We start from the raw sequence: 16,352 nt of genomic DNA on the forward strand, positions 1-16,352 counted from the left end.
GTACCCACTCATATTAAGAATAAGACAAACTCAAAGGACAAACCACCCTGGTGGAATCACAATATCAATCGATTGTATAACAACAACAAAAAAATCTTGGCCAAGCATAGGAGAAACAAAGCCATACATACTAAAAGCTCCATGACCAATCTAATTAGGTAGCTAAGAGGGTTAATTAATACTTCAAAGACTAAATTTGAAGAAAAGGTAGCTTCTCAGGCAAAGGATAATTACATAGCTTTCTACAGCTTTGTCTGTAACCTCAGAGGAAACATACAACAATGTGCAGAACTCATTGTAAATGGCATCACCAACACTGAACCAGAGGCCACTGCTAACTTTTGGCTGACAGGTTCAGCTCAAATTTCTCCCCCACTCTCCTCTGACAGTCCAAAGGAAATACTACGAACCACAATCTCCCTAACCATTACTAGGGAACAGGTCAATAATATACTTTCCAAGGCCAAAAACACTGGATCCATGGGCCCTGATAACATCCTGGGATGCTTAGTGAATAGCACAAAACATGACCTCTCTGGTCTACTTGAATCACTTTTCAACTGGAGCCTGCAGTCAGGTTTTGTCCCCAAGATGAAGATGGTTACGGTCACTCTCCTGTACAAAGAGGTTCCACACACTGATCTGGGTAACTACAGGCCCATAAGTCTGACCAGATGCATATGTAAGGCCATGGAAAGAATCATCATGGACCTGATAAATGAGGATGTAGGTAACCTGCAAATGTTTGGACCCATCACAGTTTGGCTTTGTTAAAGGAAAGTCATGTCTATTAAATCTGGTGAACTTTTTTGAGAGGGTCACTAAAGCACTGGATGAAGGCAAGACTGTGCACACAGCTTACCTCAGTCTGGCCAAGACTTTTGATACATTCAGGCATTATAGACAAACTCACTAAGTTAGGTATAAACCCTTTTATCACACTTGGATAGCCTGATACTGAGAGGACGCAGGAGATTAAAATAAGTGAGGCCACCTCCACCAAGAGGCAAGTCACTAGTGGAGTCCCCCAGGGCTCAGTACTGGGCCTGTTCCCTTTTGGCATCTATTTCTCTGAAATTGAAGCATATGCTGAAGGTTTATGGCTGACTAGGTCTGCAGATGATTGCAAGCCTGGGGTTATCATCGACTCCCCTGCAGACACTACTATTCTTCAAGAAAGCCTATTTCTGACTAACAAATGGTGCCGAAGCCATGTTCTTAAACTTAATGTGAATAAATGCATAATTGTACTGTTTGGGAAGTCAGCTATCCCAGCTAATTACCATGTTAATAATAGTCCCCTCAGAGTTAATCCAGTGGTCAGGGATCTGGATATGGACATAGACAGTAGCCTCACCTTCAGCCTTCTCCACATGGTCACACTGGTGGGGAAATCCTTTTATGTTGCCAACTTACAAGTAAAAGCATGGCATCTAGGTCCAAAGAGGTTATTATTCCATTGTACTGCCCCTTTACCAGACCAATTATAAAGTGTAATGCTCCCTTTGGCATGTACCTGACCAGGCATATGCACCAACTAGAGTGACCTCAGAGGTTCCTTACAAAAAGAATACAAGGCCTAACAAACCTGTGTTATGCAGATGCCTTAAAGCCCTTTCCCTCTACTTGGTCTCCTAAAGAATGCTGATGGGTGACTGTGCCTGGCTTACAAGGCATCTGCAAACCCCACACTTATGAATCTCCTGTGCATTTATAAGTCAAACAGTACCAGAAATACAAGATCTAGGGACCTGAATTTTGTCTGTGACCTAAACAGAACATGCTGGAGGGACAGATATGTGCCCCAGAGACTGCCCTTTTGTGGAACAAGCTTCCCATCCATGTAAAGCTGAGCTCATCTATTACCCAGTTTAACTGCAACTTAGACCAGTGGATGGGGAGTAGGAAATTTACACCGGGCCTGGCACCCATGTCCCTTATGGAGAGAGGTAGATTATAAATGCTTGGTCCTCAATGTCCTATTTGGTTTGAGGGCATCATTATTCTTTTGGGAAAATTTGGCCAGATTTAGAAAGGCCCCCTTGGACGTTAGCCTAGTAACAATCTATGGATCTATGAATATATTTAACAAGAAAATTGCAGCTGTAATAAAATAAAAAATGAAATGCATAATAACCTCATAAAACTATGTAAAACAGGGGGCATAATGGGAAGTAGGGAGAGAAGGTCTGTTATTCCAGTCACCTCTCCTCAAAAACATATTCTTCAGGTAAGAACCTTAAACATAGCTGTGGTATTTTGTATGGAAGTTTCAGTTTATCCAATGCTGTCATAAGAAATCACTGGGTTTATGTACTTTTCCAAGTAGTATTTTTGGTACATTTGGAAAGTGGACAGTTACAGGATTGATTGTAGTAAACCATGGCAAAACTTGTCCAACCCCTGGACTGCACTTCCAAACTGTAACATTTTGTGAAGATGTGGATAAAATCCAAGTGACAGCTTCTAAGCTACTTTGTGCAGAAACATTTCTGTAACATGCTGCTGATATAGTAGTTGCCATGGAAGAATGAGGTCTTACTGTGCCTTGGAAAGAATCATTATAGCTGATAGAGGAAAAAATATAAAACAGTTCAGAAGGCCCACCATTTAGGTTCATTCTGCTTATCGACTATGTATTCCTTCACTGAAGATGATGATTTTTTTTTTAATTCATTAGTTCTGTTAATATAATATGGAAGCTGTATGTACACATCCTGCAAATGCACGAGATGTTTTCCTTCCATCTGGTGGTTTGGCTAAGACATGGCAGCTGTATTAACTGAGTGGCAGTCACAGTAATGCAATACTCGATATGAGATTAAATATGGATATAATTTTTGGCATGGAGGATGGATTTGCCTTCAAAGGCACCATTTCATTATGGAAAAATAATTAAGGTGGTTTACATGGGAGAACTTGTAACTAAAATCCTACCTGAAATGACAGCAAACAGAAGTGCTTTCCTTAAAAAAGTCATTGTTTCTTCACATACTGGTTTGAAGGGTGACAAAGTAATTTTTTCAAACATAAAGTTTACATCACAAAGGAATAAACATGTTTTCCTGCTGGTATTAAGTTAAGGACTGCTACAGAAAAGGCCTTAACAGATGGGTATGTTGTAAACCCTGATAATGTTGGTAGACAAGCAGATGCTGGTAAGACATGAACTTAAATCAATGAATTAAATTAAGTCTGAATCAAATAAATACTTCCAATAATATAATACCCTTTGTATATGATGATACACATTTTGAGGCATAGTCCACGAACACATATCTTCCATTTCTGAATATAACATTATTTCTTATACTGGTGTTTCTTTTATCATATTTAAAACTTAAGTGGAAAAGGAGTTGCTATTAGGAATAAAAAAATGCATCATCTAAGCTGATAGATTAAGAAGTGATGAGCTGGAGATATAGAACCTTGCTCAACTGTTATGTCAGTCAGGACATGTGTTACGGTAATAACCAAAGTGGAAGCAGAGGTATTCTCATTTGTAAACAAGCCATTGCTGTTTTAGCAAAATGGAGTTATTAGGACTATCCTGGCTTCGCTTTCTGTTGTCCTCTGAATCAGAGGAAAAGAAGTGGGACTTCAGTGTACCATGAGTCCATAAAAAGGAGAGAGCCTCTCTCTTCAAAACTGTCTTAGGAATGAAAAACTAACAGATTTTTATTTGATTGTTATAACATGCTGTGAACAGGGCCATTGGAAGACTCCAAATGTGCAGAATTTCTTGAATATGTGTGGGTCCAGTTTCTGTTCATGTGCCACAATCATTTTTTTCTGAATAGGGCAACTGCTAACTAAATTTATAATCAAATAACATAAAATGAAACTTAAACTGCTAAATTATGGAAGTTTCTTCTAATACCTTCTCCCACATCTGAAGTGTCTCTTCACATGACTGGAAAATCTGATTCCTCCTTGTTTGTCTATGTACCAAATCACTGTAGTACTGTTTACCATGGCCTGGAGGTTTCCTAGATGAGAACTCTCCTGAAATGTCAAAGTTCTTCAAACAACTTTCTTCTCCTTTAGGATAATGTGAAGAGATCCTTTCTGTTGAGACAGCTTACATCAAGATGTTGTTGAAGTAGGCTCCCAAAGCATAACCAAAGAGTTTGTTGTTAAATATTACATTTCAGATGGGAAAAATGTTGAGGGTTGGCATAGTGGTTAAGGTGTTTACCGCACAAACCCAAGATAAAGGGTGTGATTCTTACCTTTGAAAGGAATTGGCTAGGCTTAAAATGGCCCATGAGGGCACCTAGCCTAGTACTTAACTATGAGCTAACTGTGCTGTGTTTGTTCACCATAAAAATAATTTTCTTAGTTTATTTGTGGTCCCTACCTCAGTCATTCTATTGACCCAGTTGTTCTTTTCACTAGAGAAAGCCCACCAGCTCATTCAGTCCCCCTATGTGGTGAGAGTTGGGTGCTGTCATCTACTGTAAGGATTAGGGATTTTATATATTATTGACTAGCCCCCTTTCCTAGGTTGAGGTGGCTTGCCAAAAGGGGCTGATATGACCTTCTAAACATTCAATCTCCCTGTAAGTAGTGTAATTGGTAGTGAAAGTATGGTCATTTGTTGTAATTGGTAGTGAAAGTATGATCATTTGGGTCCTCTCTACAGATCAACCTATGGCCTTCCTTTTCCTGCCCATGAGGGGTTGGTTGACGGCTGCAGATCCTTTCCCACATCTTCTACACAAATTCCTCCCAGTTCTAGGGCTGGTAACTGAATATAGATCTCTGGAGGAAAGTCAGGGCTTCATTCTCCTTTGTCAGTCGTTATACTCAGAGAAGCAGTTGACTGATTCCATAGATTTGTGAGATGCCACTGTTTTTCTTATATGACATATTGCAGAAAGGACTTAATATGCAAGAACAACATACTCCAGAGGTCCCGGAATGGTCTTGATGTGATGAGTTATTGTTGAGAGACTTCTGTCAGTCTGGATCTCTATTTGCTTGTCATGTTTTAGGAAAACTTTCACTAAAACTGAATTTATGATTGCCCCTAGAAAAGCTTTTATTTATTTATTTATTATTATTTTATTTATTTTACATTTGTTAACCAGGATGGTCCGACTGGATACATGTCCTTTTTCAGCGGAGGCCCGGGGAGAAAAGCTCCAACAGAGTTACATTGATAATTAGGTACAGTAAATGAGCTGAAAGAACTTAACAAAAACATAGGCTATTTACATACAAGTACAAGACTGCCATTACTATTTCTGAGATTACTACAAATGTAACATTAATAACATATTAGCAAGGACGGTAGGCAGTATAATGACATAGAGTTAGACAGGATACATATTTCTTTATCACAGTATACAAAGTACTTATTATCTTAGCTAGTTGTTTATGTTTTAGTTAATGGCACAGAGCTAGTCTGGGTTTGAGCAAGGACATAGCCAGTGTGACTTGAAGTGGAGTTTTAGACTATTTTTGAATTGACTTAGAGAAGTTGCAAGCGTGATGTTATTTGGGAGAGAGTTCCATATTTTACCAGTGGTGTTGGCAAATGGCGTCACCACCTAGGTTGAGAGATTTAGTTGTTTGGACAAGGAGTCTGTTTGCTGAGCGAAGGCAGCTTAGATTGGAGTAGGGAGTCATTAAGTTTTTTAGTGCTGGGGTATTCTCAGGTTGTTTAAGGATTTTGAAGGCCTCTATGAGTCGGGACTGGTGAAGAAGGTGTGGGAATTCTATCCATCCAAGCTTTTTCAGGTTAGTACAGTGGTGTGGTCTGTAGGGTAGGCCTGTAACGAACCTGGCAATGTGATTATAGCAGGATGAGAGCTTGGCCAGATCAAATTTGTTAAGGTGACTGAGGACAGGAGAGGCATATAGTAGGGTAGAGAGAAGGTGTGAACGGGCTGTGGCTGCCCTGGCATTCGGGGTAAGGAAGGCATTAATTCTATATAGGGTCCCAAGTTTCTTGTTGACTGACTTAATGGCTTGGTTGATATGTATATCAAATCTGAGTTTATTGTCAATGTTTACTCCTAATAGCTTTGTATAGGTGTCTGGGGAGATGATGGTCCCAGTATTGGATTTTATAGTGAAGTTTTCAGTCGGAGATCTATTGGTTGGGTAGAAGAGAAGTAACTTGGTTTTGTTTGGATTTAAGATCAGGAGATGGTTGGCAAGCCAGTTTTTGACTTTGGTGAAGCTATGTTGGGTGGTAGTTAGTAGATTTGCAAGAGAGGCATTGGAGCATATTATAGTCGAGTCATCTGCATACTGAATGCAGGTGGCTTCAGGGATGACTGTTTGGATGTTGTTTATGAAGACTGAAAAGAGGAGAGGTCCTAATATGGAACCTTGAGGAACTCCTATGGTATTTGGTAGTAGGCAGGAGAGCTTGTTTTGCCACATTACTGCTTGTTGTCTCCCAGTGAGGTAAGCTTGAAACCAGTCAAGGGCTGGAGTATCTAGATACAGGGTTTTTAAAGTATATAGAAGTAACTGATGGTTTACCATATCGAAGGTTTTCGATAGGTCCAGGAAGAGAGCGGAGGATATTTTTTATTATTCCGGTTAAGATTAATGTTTTCAGTAAAAGAGAGGAGGGCAGTGGTTGTACTATGATGGGGTCTGAATCCATGTTGAGAGTCTGTGAGTAGTTTATTTTGGGTTAGATAGAGCATTAGTTGGTTGTGCATGTACTTTTCCATAATTTTGGCAAGTGGTGATAGTATGGCTATAGGTCTATAGTTGGATAGTTCTGTGGATGAACCTCCTTTGTGGAGTGGAATAACATAGGATATTTTCCAAATTAAGGGCATTGAGGCCTCGGTTATGGTTCTGTTAATTAGGATTGAGATAGGGTAGGCTACGACATCTGCAGCAAATTGCAGGTATTCAGCCGGCAGAACATCGGCTGAAAGGGTGGTTGGCTTCAGTCTTTTTCAAAAGGGATCTGATAAAGGATGTGGACACTGGCTGGAAGTTAAAAGAGAGTGGTGAGTCGGGTATAGTGTTTATAGAAGTGTGGGGAGGAGAAAGTTGGTTAGCTAATGACTGGATGGTTTCTGTGAAGAAAGTATTGAATGAATTGGCTATATCTTCTTGGCTCTTGTCAGATAATGTTCCTGGGGTCGGAGTAGTGGATTTGCCTGGTTGGAGAAGTTTATTTATGCCTGCCCAGTACTTTTGAGGGTTATTCTGATGTTTATGTTGCAGATTGTAGAAGTAATTTTTCTTATCTAGTATGATGGCTTTTTTAGTCTCATTTCTAAGTTGTTGGAATTTGATACGATCTAGGGGTAGTTTGGTAGTGCGCCATTTTTCCCACGCTTTGTCTCTAGTTATTATTTTGGTTTTGGTGTCTGTTGTTAGCCAGGGTGCTAGTTGAGTTTTAATTCTTATTGAGCATTTAGGGGCATGCGAGTCAAGTATAGTAAGGAATGAATTGTTAAATGATGACACTGCCTCATCAAGGGGAAGGAACTTTAGTTTGTCCAGTTACATGATTTGAGTTCAAGTTGAAATTTAGTTGGGTCAAAGTTTTTCTTGGATCTGATAGACCTATAAATAGGTAAGCTTGTACAATTAATTTTGTCTTTCATGATGTATGTGAGCAGGTGATCACTAAGATCATTAGGGAGAGTTCCAAACATATAGTTCTGGGGATGACTGTTGGTGAGTATCCAGTCTAGTATACTCTCTTTTTGGTTATTGTTACCTGTACGTGTGGTAGATGATATTATATGAGAGAATCCATGTAGGTTAACAGGGATGGGGTTGGACTGTGCTGTGTATTGGTTCCAGTCAATATTAACATCACCCAGGACAATGGTTTCTTGAAGGTAGTTGTTGGCTATCCAATGTAGAATGACCTCTAGTGTTTCTACATTGTTCCCAGGGGGAATATAGGTGACAATTAGGTTAATGCCCTTATGATTATTTAGTAGAATTTTTAGAGCTAGTATTTCAGCGTTAGAGACCTGGGGTGGTTGTATAGGGTTAGTTATGATTTTAAGTGTGCTATTATATAAGACAGCTATTCCACCTCCTCTTTTCTTTACTCTATCTGCCCTAAGTATATTGTAACCAGGAGGCAGGATCTCATTGTCTTTGGTTGATGGCCGGAGCCATGTTTCAGATAGACACATTATGTTGGGGAGGTATGTGGCTAGTACAGCATGCAGGCTATGTATCTTATTGTTATGTTATCTTATTATTTATGCTGAAGGAGTCTGAGGAAACGATATGTATTTTACTGTCAACACCAAAGAATGGTCAGTTCTATGTGCTATTGTAACAGTCCTCTTGTTTTTCCTTCAATCAAAGAATCCTTCGGGTAGGAAGACAGTTACATTTTGCTTTCTGAGGTGTGCAAACACTGAAATTAAACTTTGGTAAATATTTTGGGGACTGCAGATATGCCAGATGCTAGAAATGAAAACTGAAATTAAAGTTGTGCTATCTTGAATCTAAGTTACATTCAGTAAGAAGACTGCACTAGGAAGTTGAGATAGGTACTTCACATTTCCAAGGTTATCAAGTAAGACTTTTACAAACTGAAAGGAAGTAGAGTCTGTACTATCCTAAACAATATTCTATTTATGAACACATTCAGATATGATGCATATAAATATAGTCTTGAAATTTCATATTTTATTGGAACTAGAAATAGTCTGGAGTAAATCTTGACCTGTATGACTGGTCAGTACTTTGCATTTCTTTATTATTTAGTGCCCAATCTGTTTATTTATCTACATTTCTTAAGTGGGATAAAGGTCTGATCCACATGGACCTTTTTCAGGTGGAGTCAAGGAGCAGTGTTTAGTTAACTGACTTGGTCAGAGTCACACAGTAGGTAAATTGAGGCTTGACAGGCTCAAATCCTGGACCAAAGGAATCGGCTTGTTAACTGCCCATAGCCTTAATCTTCTGCCCTTACTGCTAGACTTAATACCTACACCTATATTTGGTGGTGACATGTCAGTGAAACAAGTTGCGACAAAGCTTTCTTTCAAAAATTGTATTGCATAACATTTACAAATTGCTTTTAAAACTCATCTACCTGTGTTTATCTCTTGCCACAGAGAAAAAATGGCTCAAATTTGCCTCCTAGGGTCATTACAGAAGAGAGAAAAGATCAAAATAACTACCAACAATGTAAAATACATTGCTATCTTCAAACAATCACAAAAAAGTATTGACTGCTACCACGTGTGGGGATTTGTCCCACCCCCAAAATATGTGTGGGGATTTGTCCCACCCCCCAAAATATAAGTCCTTTTTTAAAGCATTAATTGCATAATAACACAGTAGTGGAGAAACGGAAAATATCAGCATTAGAATGTGTTTCACTCTTGTTCTTCAGCACTGTATTGCAAACAATAATAAGACTGAACTATATCTGCAGCTAAAGTAAGAAAACTTTCACATTTCTGGCTTCTTCACATCCAAGCCCTCTAAATTATATAGCAAAGAAGCATAGACATCAAATGTAGATACTCCATAAAAAACAAAAAATAACACTGAAACAGTGCTACCTGCTGTAATTATAATTCAATACCTTTGCTCCAGTATAATAGCATTCATGGAAACTGGCTAGGACAAAATCACATGATCCCATAAAGAGAGGTTGGGATGATTTTCAATGCTTCTGATAGAATCTGCCTTTTCCTGTTGAACTGGAGTTGCAACTGACATACTTTGCTGTATGCTGCTTTTGCTGACTAAACTATTGAGGAGTTCCTTTCACAGAAATGGTCCCTTATTAAGAGTTTAACTTTTTTATATTGATGCATAAATGCTTGACCATTCATGTCCATGCCTACAAATACACCCTTAAAGTTACCCTAGGGTATCTTGTCAGCTACATTAGGCCTTCTGTGGTCATTAGACAAGTAACCACTTATGAACCTACGAGCCTAGGTGATGGAGGTGTAGCACATTTATTAAATGAAAGCTTTGTTTCCTCTTTCTTTATTAAAGTCACGAATAATGACATATGCTGATTGACCAAACAGAAATGCAGCAAGAAGTGATCTAGCACTGGCATTCTCCTTGAATGACTTTGTTCTAAGCCTTACACATTTTGACAAAATGGCAGCCCTTTAAGAAGCACCTGCAGCATCATATGCATATTTCCCTGCAAGAATTTACTGTTAGGACTAGAATGCAAATTCTCCTGACTTTGCTATGAAATGAAACTCTGATAAGAAGCAATACGAGCTAAATTAATACCCTAATAGCTAAGTTAATAGACATGCATACATGTTTACAAATATTTATCTAGTAGCGTAGAATGTGTTTCAAAGAGTAAAAAATAAGAGGTCGGGCTTTTTTTACTTTGTATCTGCCTTATGTGAAATGTATAATCTTCTATGTCCAATGAAGACGTATGCAGATTTTAGGGGCAGGGGACAAAAATTTGGAACTGAGTATTTGACTTTCAAACATGCAGAAAAGTGTAGTAAAATGGCCAAACTGCCCTCCTTGAATCTTGAAGTCTCACCATCTCTCTTTCTCTCTGTATCTCATTACATGAAAAATAATTTCGCCACCAGGTCAGATAAAAAAATTTACCATAACATTCAATATGTCTGTAAAATACCGATTCTCTTGTGGAAACCCCTGTGGTAGAGAAAAATGCTACTGATAAGAATCCTTAGGGTCTATTACTGGTACTTCAACACTGATCGTTTGATGCATCATCTGCTCAATATTGAGTAGATTATCATGTCCCTGGTATTCACTGACCTTCCCATGTGGGAGTTTTGACCCCCCCAACTCGTATTACTTACATATACCAACTCTGATGCCATGTAACAACTGGAAAAGTGGCAAACACATGGTTTTAAATCTGCTCAGATTCAATCAGATGAAGTACTCAGAAGCTGGCATATGAGCAATTCGGTTATAACTAAATCCTGAAAAGTAAAAATGAATTTGTATCATGTATAAGTATTCTTCTTCATTACATGAGTTAGGAGATTTTTTTTTTTTTAGTTTACTCTCTTGAATTTCTCTAATACTCACAGAGGACTGCACTGTTGTGCTCTTATAAACCAACAACACTGGCATATGTCCCTGTTGATTCATTCTGGTTTCATACACTTTACTAACATACTTCCTTGTGAATGTCTTACAACCAAAGGAGGGTTGTAGCAATGCAGGCACTGAATTAAAAGAAAATATGGTGAGAGTAGCTTGGTTACAAACTGATCAAGTGTAAGATTCACCCATGGTTCAGACCACTAAATGTAATATCCTCACTGGAGATACCACCCTACCTACTGAGGAAGGAGTTGCTAAGGTCTTACCTTTTGTCAGCACTGAGGTTGGTAAAGATAATTTTACTAGTTTAATGACTGTATATACATGTTTTGGGAATCATTAGGAGATTAGCATCATCCTCCACAAAAGTAGATCTGAAAGTAGAGAACTTACATTTTTTTAACATCTTCTGTTGCTTCATTTCATAGGTTCATAGGTGTTTACTAAGGTAATGACCATAAGGGCCTTTTTAAGCCTAGCCAAGCATCCCAAATCTCTGAGAAGTTCTGAAACCCTTGATAAGTGTAAGCAAGGCTTTGAGAGATGAAACATTTACATGCAGGGGCCTGGGAGATGAACAATTTATAGGCTGCCTGTGTCCATTAGAGACATAGGTGCCAAACCAGGGATGCATTTTCTGTTCCTCATCTGATTGACCAAGTTACACTTGAATTGGGTAAAGGAGGAATTCTGCTTCATATGGATGGGGAGCCTATTCCATAGATAGTGTAGTCTATGGGATACATACATATCTCTCCAGCAGCCTGTAGGTACAGGGATAGAGCCTTGAGGCAGTCTGCATAAGACATGTTACTTACATCCTGTATTCTTTTAGTGAGGAACATCTGTGGATGTTCCAACTGTTAGATATGCCTGGTTAGGTACATACCAAAGGGGGCGCTATACTCAATGATAGGTCTGCTGAATGCCAAACATTTGGGGAACAATGACTTCCTTGGACCTAGATGCCATACCTTTGATTATAATTTGCACAACATAGAAAGATTTACTCACTACTATAAACATGTGATAGTTAAAAATTAGATTACTGTCTATGCGAGTCCACAAGTCTCTGACTACTGGGTCAACTCTTAGGGATGTGTTGTCAATATGATAGTTACTACAGGAGGATGACATCTCAAAGGATACTATTATGTATAGTAAAGTGTTTTGTCACTATGAAGTACTGCATTGTAGCATCCCTTAAGTGCCAGAATGTGTTTTAACACAGACTACCTGTATTTATCTGGGTTGTTTTTTCAGTGGAACCTTAGCCCAAACAAATTTAGAGATTCCCTGGGTGACTTCATGTTAAGCACTGGTCCCCAGACTTTAACTGATGCATTTCTGTGCATGAGTAGTGTACGTACATTAAACTCTATGAACACATGCTACATTTTCTCTAAATTGAAGTTGAAGTCACTGAGGTTAAAGATCATCATTATTCCTCTGTGGCATCAGTGCGGGGAAAATTCTTTTTTTTTTTTTTCAAATTTATTAAAATATCCACCATTATGATGACAATCCTAATCAGGGCTTTATGCGCCACATATGGTGGTACAAAAGATAAGTCACAAAAAGCATGATGAATCACTTTAAAGGACAGAACAATGAAAACAACATGATTGTTTGTGGTATATAAAAGTGCAATCACCTGCCACAATCATAATTAAATATTTTATTTAGGTTTGATTGAGACTATGTTGTCACAGAGGGACAAAGCCCTGACTATGATCCAGTCAATGTAAGTTTGGAATAATAAGGCATAAGACTGCTCTCTATTTCCTGGGGGGAGGGGTTGTTTGCATCTGTCCATTCATATTGTCCTGGCCCAGCTGGCACAAAAGAGCACATAAGTAGGATAAACCTAAATGTTATGGTTTACTGTTGCAGTGGCTAACTCTAAGAATTTGTGAGGCCCTATTCTATTAATGAGGGGTGTTTACTATGCCATTAATTTACGCAAGCAATGTATGACATACCATTTAGTGAAAATAACTACCTGCTGTCTCTATGGTGTACATAGATATGGTTCTGATTATGGCACATATGCCCTGGTTATGATTAAGGACCCAGATGGTGGAGGAGCTGGTAAGACATAGAAGAGATATAATGAAGTAATGCCTACTTGAGGGAAGGGTGAAAGTGCATATAAATGGGGTGCACATTTCATGATAAAACCCCAAAAGGAGGCCAAAGATCACGAGAGAATCTTGCATGGAAAGGGCTAATGACCTTCTGAGAAGTTACATCACTCATGGAATTGAGTGATACTATCACATTAAGGCCCACTGCTTACCAAGCCCTATTTACTGGCATCCTCATAGTGGAAAGTAGAATTATATAAAAACAAAAGAAAAAAAATCACCTAATGGTTGGCTGGATGATGGGTAGTCTGGGGATAAGGAACAAACGTATGTAATCAGAATGAATGGCCAGATGGTTTTTAGGTGTGGGAAGCCAAATAAAAGTCAAAGAAAGAAAAAAAAGTATAATAGTAATATAAATACCACATAGAGGCTACTAGCCTAGTGGGACTAACCTGGTCAACACTGGATAAAGGATAAATAAAAGTCCATGGCAAAATATACAGTATGAGTAATCAGAATAAAAAGCTAACAGAGAGATACCACACTTTTGTAAATACAATCATTAATGAAGAGAAAACTAATATTCATTCTTTACTTTTCTCAAGAAAGGAATGAAATTACAGACAGTTGCTGAGTAAGCCTCTTAAATCGTAATACGACTCAAAAGCCTTGAAATATCTGTGTTAAAAGGTAATGTGCCTTAGCATGCCAGGATAAAGCACATAAAAGGTCCATGTTAGACAGAAAATATGCTGTAACAATAGCAAGGAAGCACATATGAAAGCTGTCAATAATAATGTTAAAAATACTGAAGTCAGCTGATGGTAAGGATTTACCATACAATGGTACTGTCAAAATCTTCACTGTTGAGCATTCCTACAAAAAGGCTTTGGAGTGCTGCCCTAGAAATAACACCCACTGGAAGGAATCCTTCAGCTTTTTGTGCAACTTTATAGAAATGATTAATACTGCTGAACTAGTATGAAGTATGTGGCTTTTCTGTGTTTGTTAGTCGAGATCAGGGGCTCATGGTACAATGTCATCCTTGTTGTGACAGTGATTTTGTTTTTGCCTGATTAATCTTCTCCCTTGGATGTGAGCATAAAATTATGCAAGTGTCCCTGAAGCAGAGGAAGTTTGCTCACATCCCTAGTATAAAAGCCCTGACACTATAATCCCTCATATCCAGGGGGCATGTGCTGCAAAGGATTATCCCCACCCTTTCTGAAATGGCAGAATGGTTCTCTGGCTATTGAGAATTCTATACAGCCTTTTAATAACAAAAGTAAGCCAGACCAACAGTTAAAACTGTGTTCTTTGCTTTCCCTTTATTTTTTCCATATTAAGTTACATTATTGCTCAAGTCCATTAAGAAGACAGGTTCTGAAAAATCAAGAACAATCAACATAATGCAGGATTATATTTAGATGCCTTCAGTATATTGTATTCCTTATAAACACAATTGCACAAATGAGACTGTGCATTCTCTGTGCATAATATGAAGTAGAAGGTGCACTATCATTTAAATGGAATATTCAAACTTGCCTTAGTAAATGCATGTTTTTAATTCATGCTGCTGCTGCAACTATTTATAGAGTGACTCAGAAAAAGAGACACGTACTCCTCTTCCATTTAATCATAGCAGTTCAGACAGAAAACAGTCTATATTCTGTAAACAGAAAGAAACTTAATTCATTTTTCATTTTCTAGGTTACCTTTGAAGTGAATTCAGTTTACCTTGAGTTTTTTGACATTGATGCAGGGGTCATTAGAGAAACTTTCTGTGTCTGGAATTTGAATATCTGCCTTTTCTAATTCTTTGGTCAAATGATTTCGTACCTGTCAGGAGAGAAGGCATAGCTAATTAACAAAATAATTACAGTATTTTTATGGAAACAAATACATTCAACAGCTTTCCTAAAAGCATATTAGAATTTAGTATATAATTAAAATAGCAATTCTAGAAGCACAAAGTCAATTTTCAAGGTAGCAGGAAGCACACTTAAGCCTTTATGCTCCCAGTCTGGCCAATCTGGGATGGACAGCTAGGTTGTCAACTGTATTATTAAAAGGAGGCTAAATTAACACAAGCACAGTACCATGATAAAGACAACAAAGGCAATATATCAGAAAAGGCTTACAAGGTACAGTGGTTTGCAAAATGTTTTTGGTTGCAGTGATAAAGTACACAAAACACTTTGAAACTCTTCAAAAGTTTATCCTGGTTTATTTGAACCATTTTTAAGCTCTGTCACAATTAAAAACAAGTATAAACATTTAGAAAAATGTTTGGCATTAACATTCTTCATTTTGATGATCTATTTAACCATTTTAAACACTGCCATATATAAAGATGACATGATATACGTCTCAACTGTCCAGATTTTTATCTCATATTCTTGGTCTGCTCCCCATAACATTTGTGTTTTTCTGGCAAATCACTGAGGATAGAAATCACTAAATAATAACATACATTTGAGTGTTACACTTCATATCCTTCTGAGGAATGTGTGCTAACACAAACCCTGTTATTCTAGCTACTTTTTATGTTTATAAGGGCAATAATTAAAATCTGCCCTATTTTGGGGGATCCCCCCCCCATTATTTTAGGCTTTGTGCAGATTTCTTGCACTAAGAGGTATGGGACATGAGTACACTGGTAGAAGATAATTTGCAGCTTTGATGTTTTCTACTTTGATGACCTGTTTATTTAAACTGTACTGTAGTTGATGATGCAAAGCTTAAACTTTTAGATAAGACTGCAGCATTTACAGTTCTTCCTTCAACCCTATGTCATTACTGCAGCACTATAGATAAGGGTATATGACTGTCAAAATATGACACACTGTAATACAGTTAAGAAATGTAAGGCAGAGTATAATTACAGAATGATGGGTGAAAAGTAAAACAAATTAAAGAAATAGATTGTGGGGTATGCTAGATCCGCGGTAGTGGTGCTGCGGTAGCGTTGTCGCCTAACAGCAAGATGTTGTCCCATTCGATTCTCAGCTAGAGCGTCTTCTGTGTGGAGGCAAGCGTGAATGGGCATGCCTTCGTTGAAGGTTGTGCATGAGGGTTGGTAACTCGGCACGTAAAAATCCACTACCAAACATTAGCGGACCGGAGTTCCACTGTGGCGACCCCTAACCGGGATAAGCCGACAGACACAAGATTGTGTGGTGTGCTCACAGAATGCATACTTATAGTTGAATTTTACAACTCAAAAAG

At 38.3% G+C, this 16,352-nt stretch overlaps 1 protein-coding gene across 2 annotated transcripts in view; it reads right to left on the bottom strand.

Moving 5' to 3' along the window:
* The window catches only part of GABBR2 (gamma-aminobutyric acid type B receptor subunit 2), a 3,943,409-nt gene that overhangs the window by 2,083,678 nt on the left and 1,843,379 nt on the right, over positions 1-16,352 (bottom strand). For both annotated transcript variants that reach the window (XM_044064587.1, XM_044064586.1), the window contains exon 4: positions 14,862-14,963. In XM_044064587.1, coding sequence (XP_043920522.1) covers positions 14,862-14,963 — 102 coding nt within the window. The remainder of the gene's footprint in view (positions 1-14,861; positions 14,964-16,352) is intronic.

This window comes from Protopterus annectens, chromosome 3.part0 (genome assembly GCF_019279795.1).
Source record: "Protopterus annectens isolate FY-2018-M chromosome 3.part0, PAN1.0, whole genome shotgun sequence".
Taxonomy (NCBI): Eukaryota; Metazoa; Chordata; order Ceratodontiformes; family Protopteridae; genus Protopterus; species Protopterus annectens.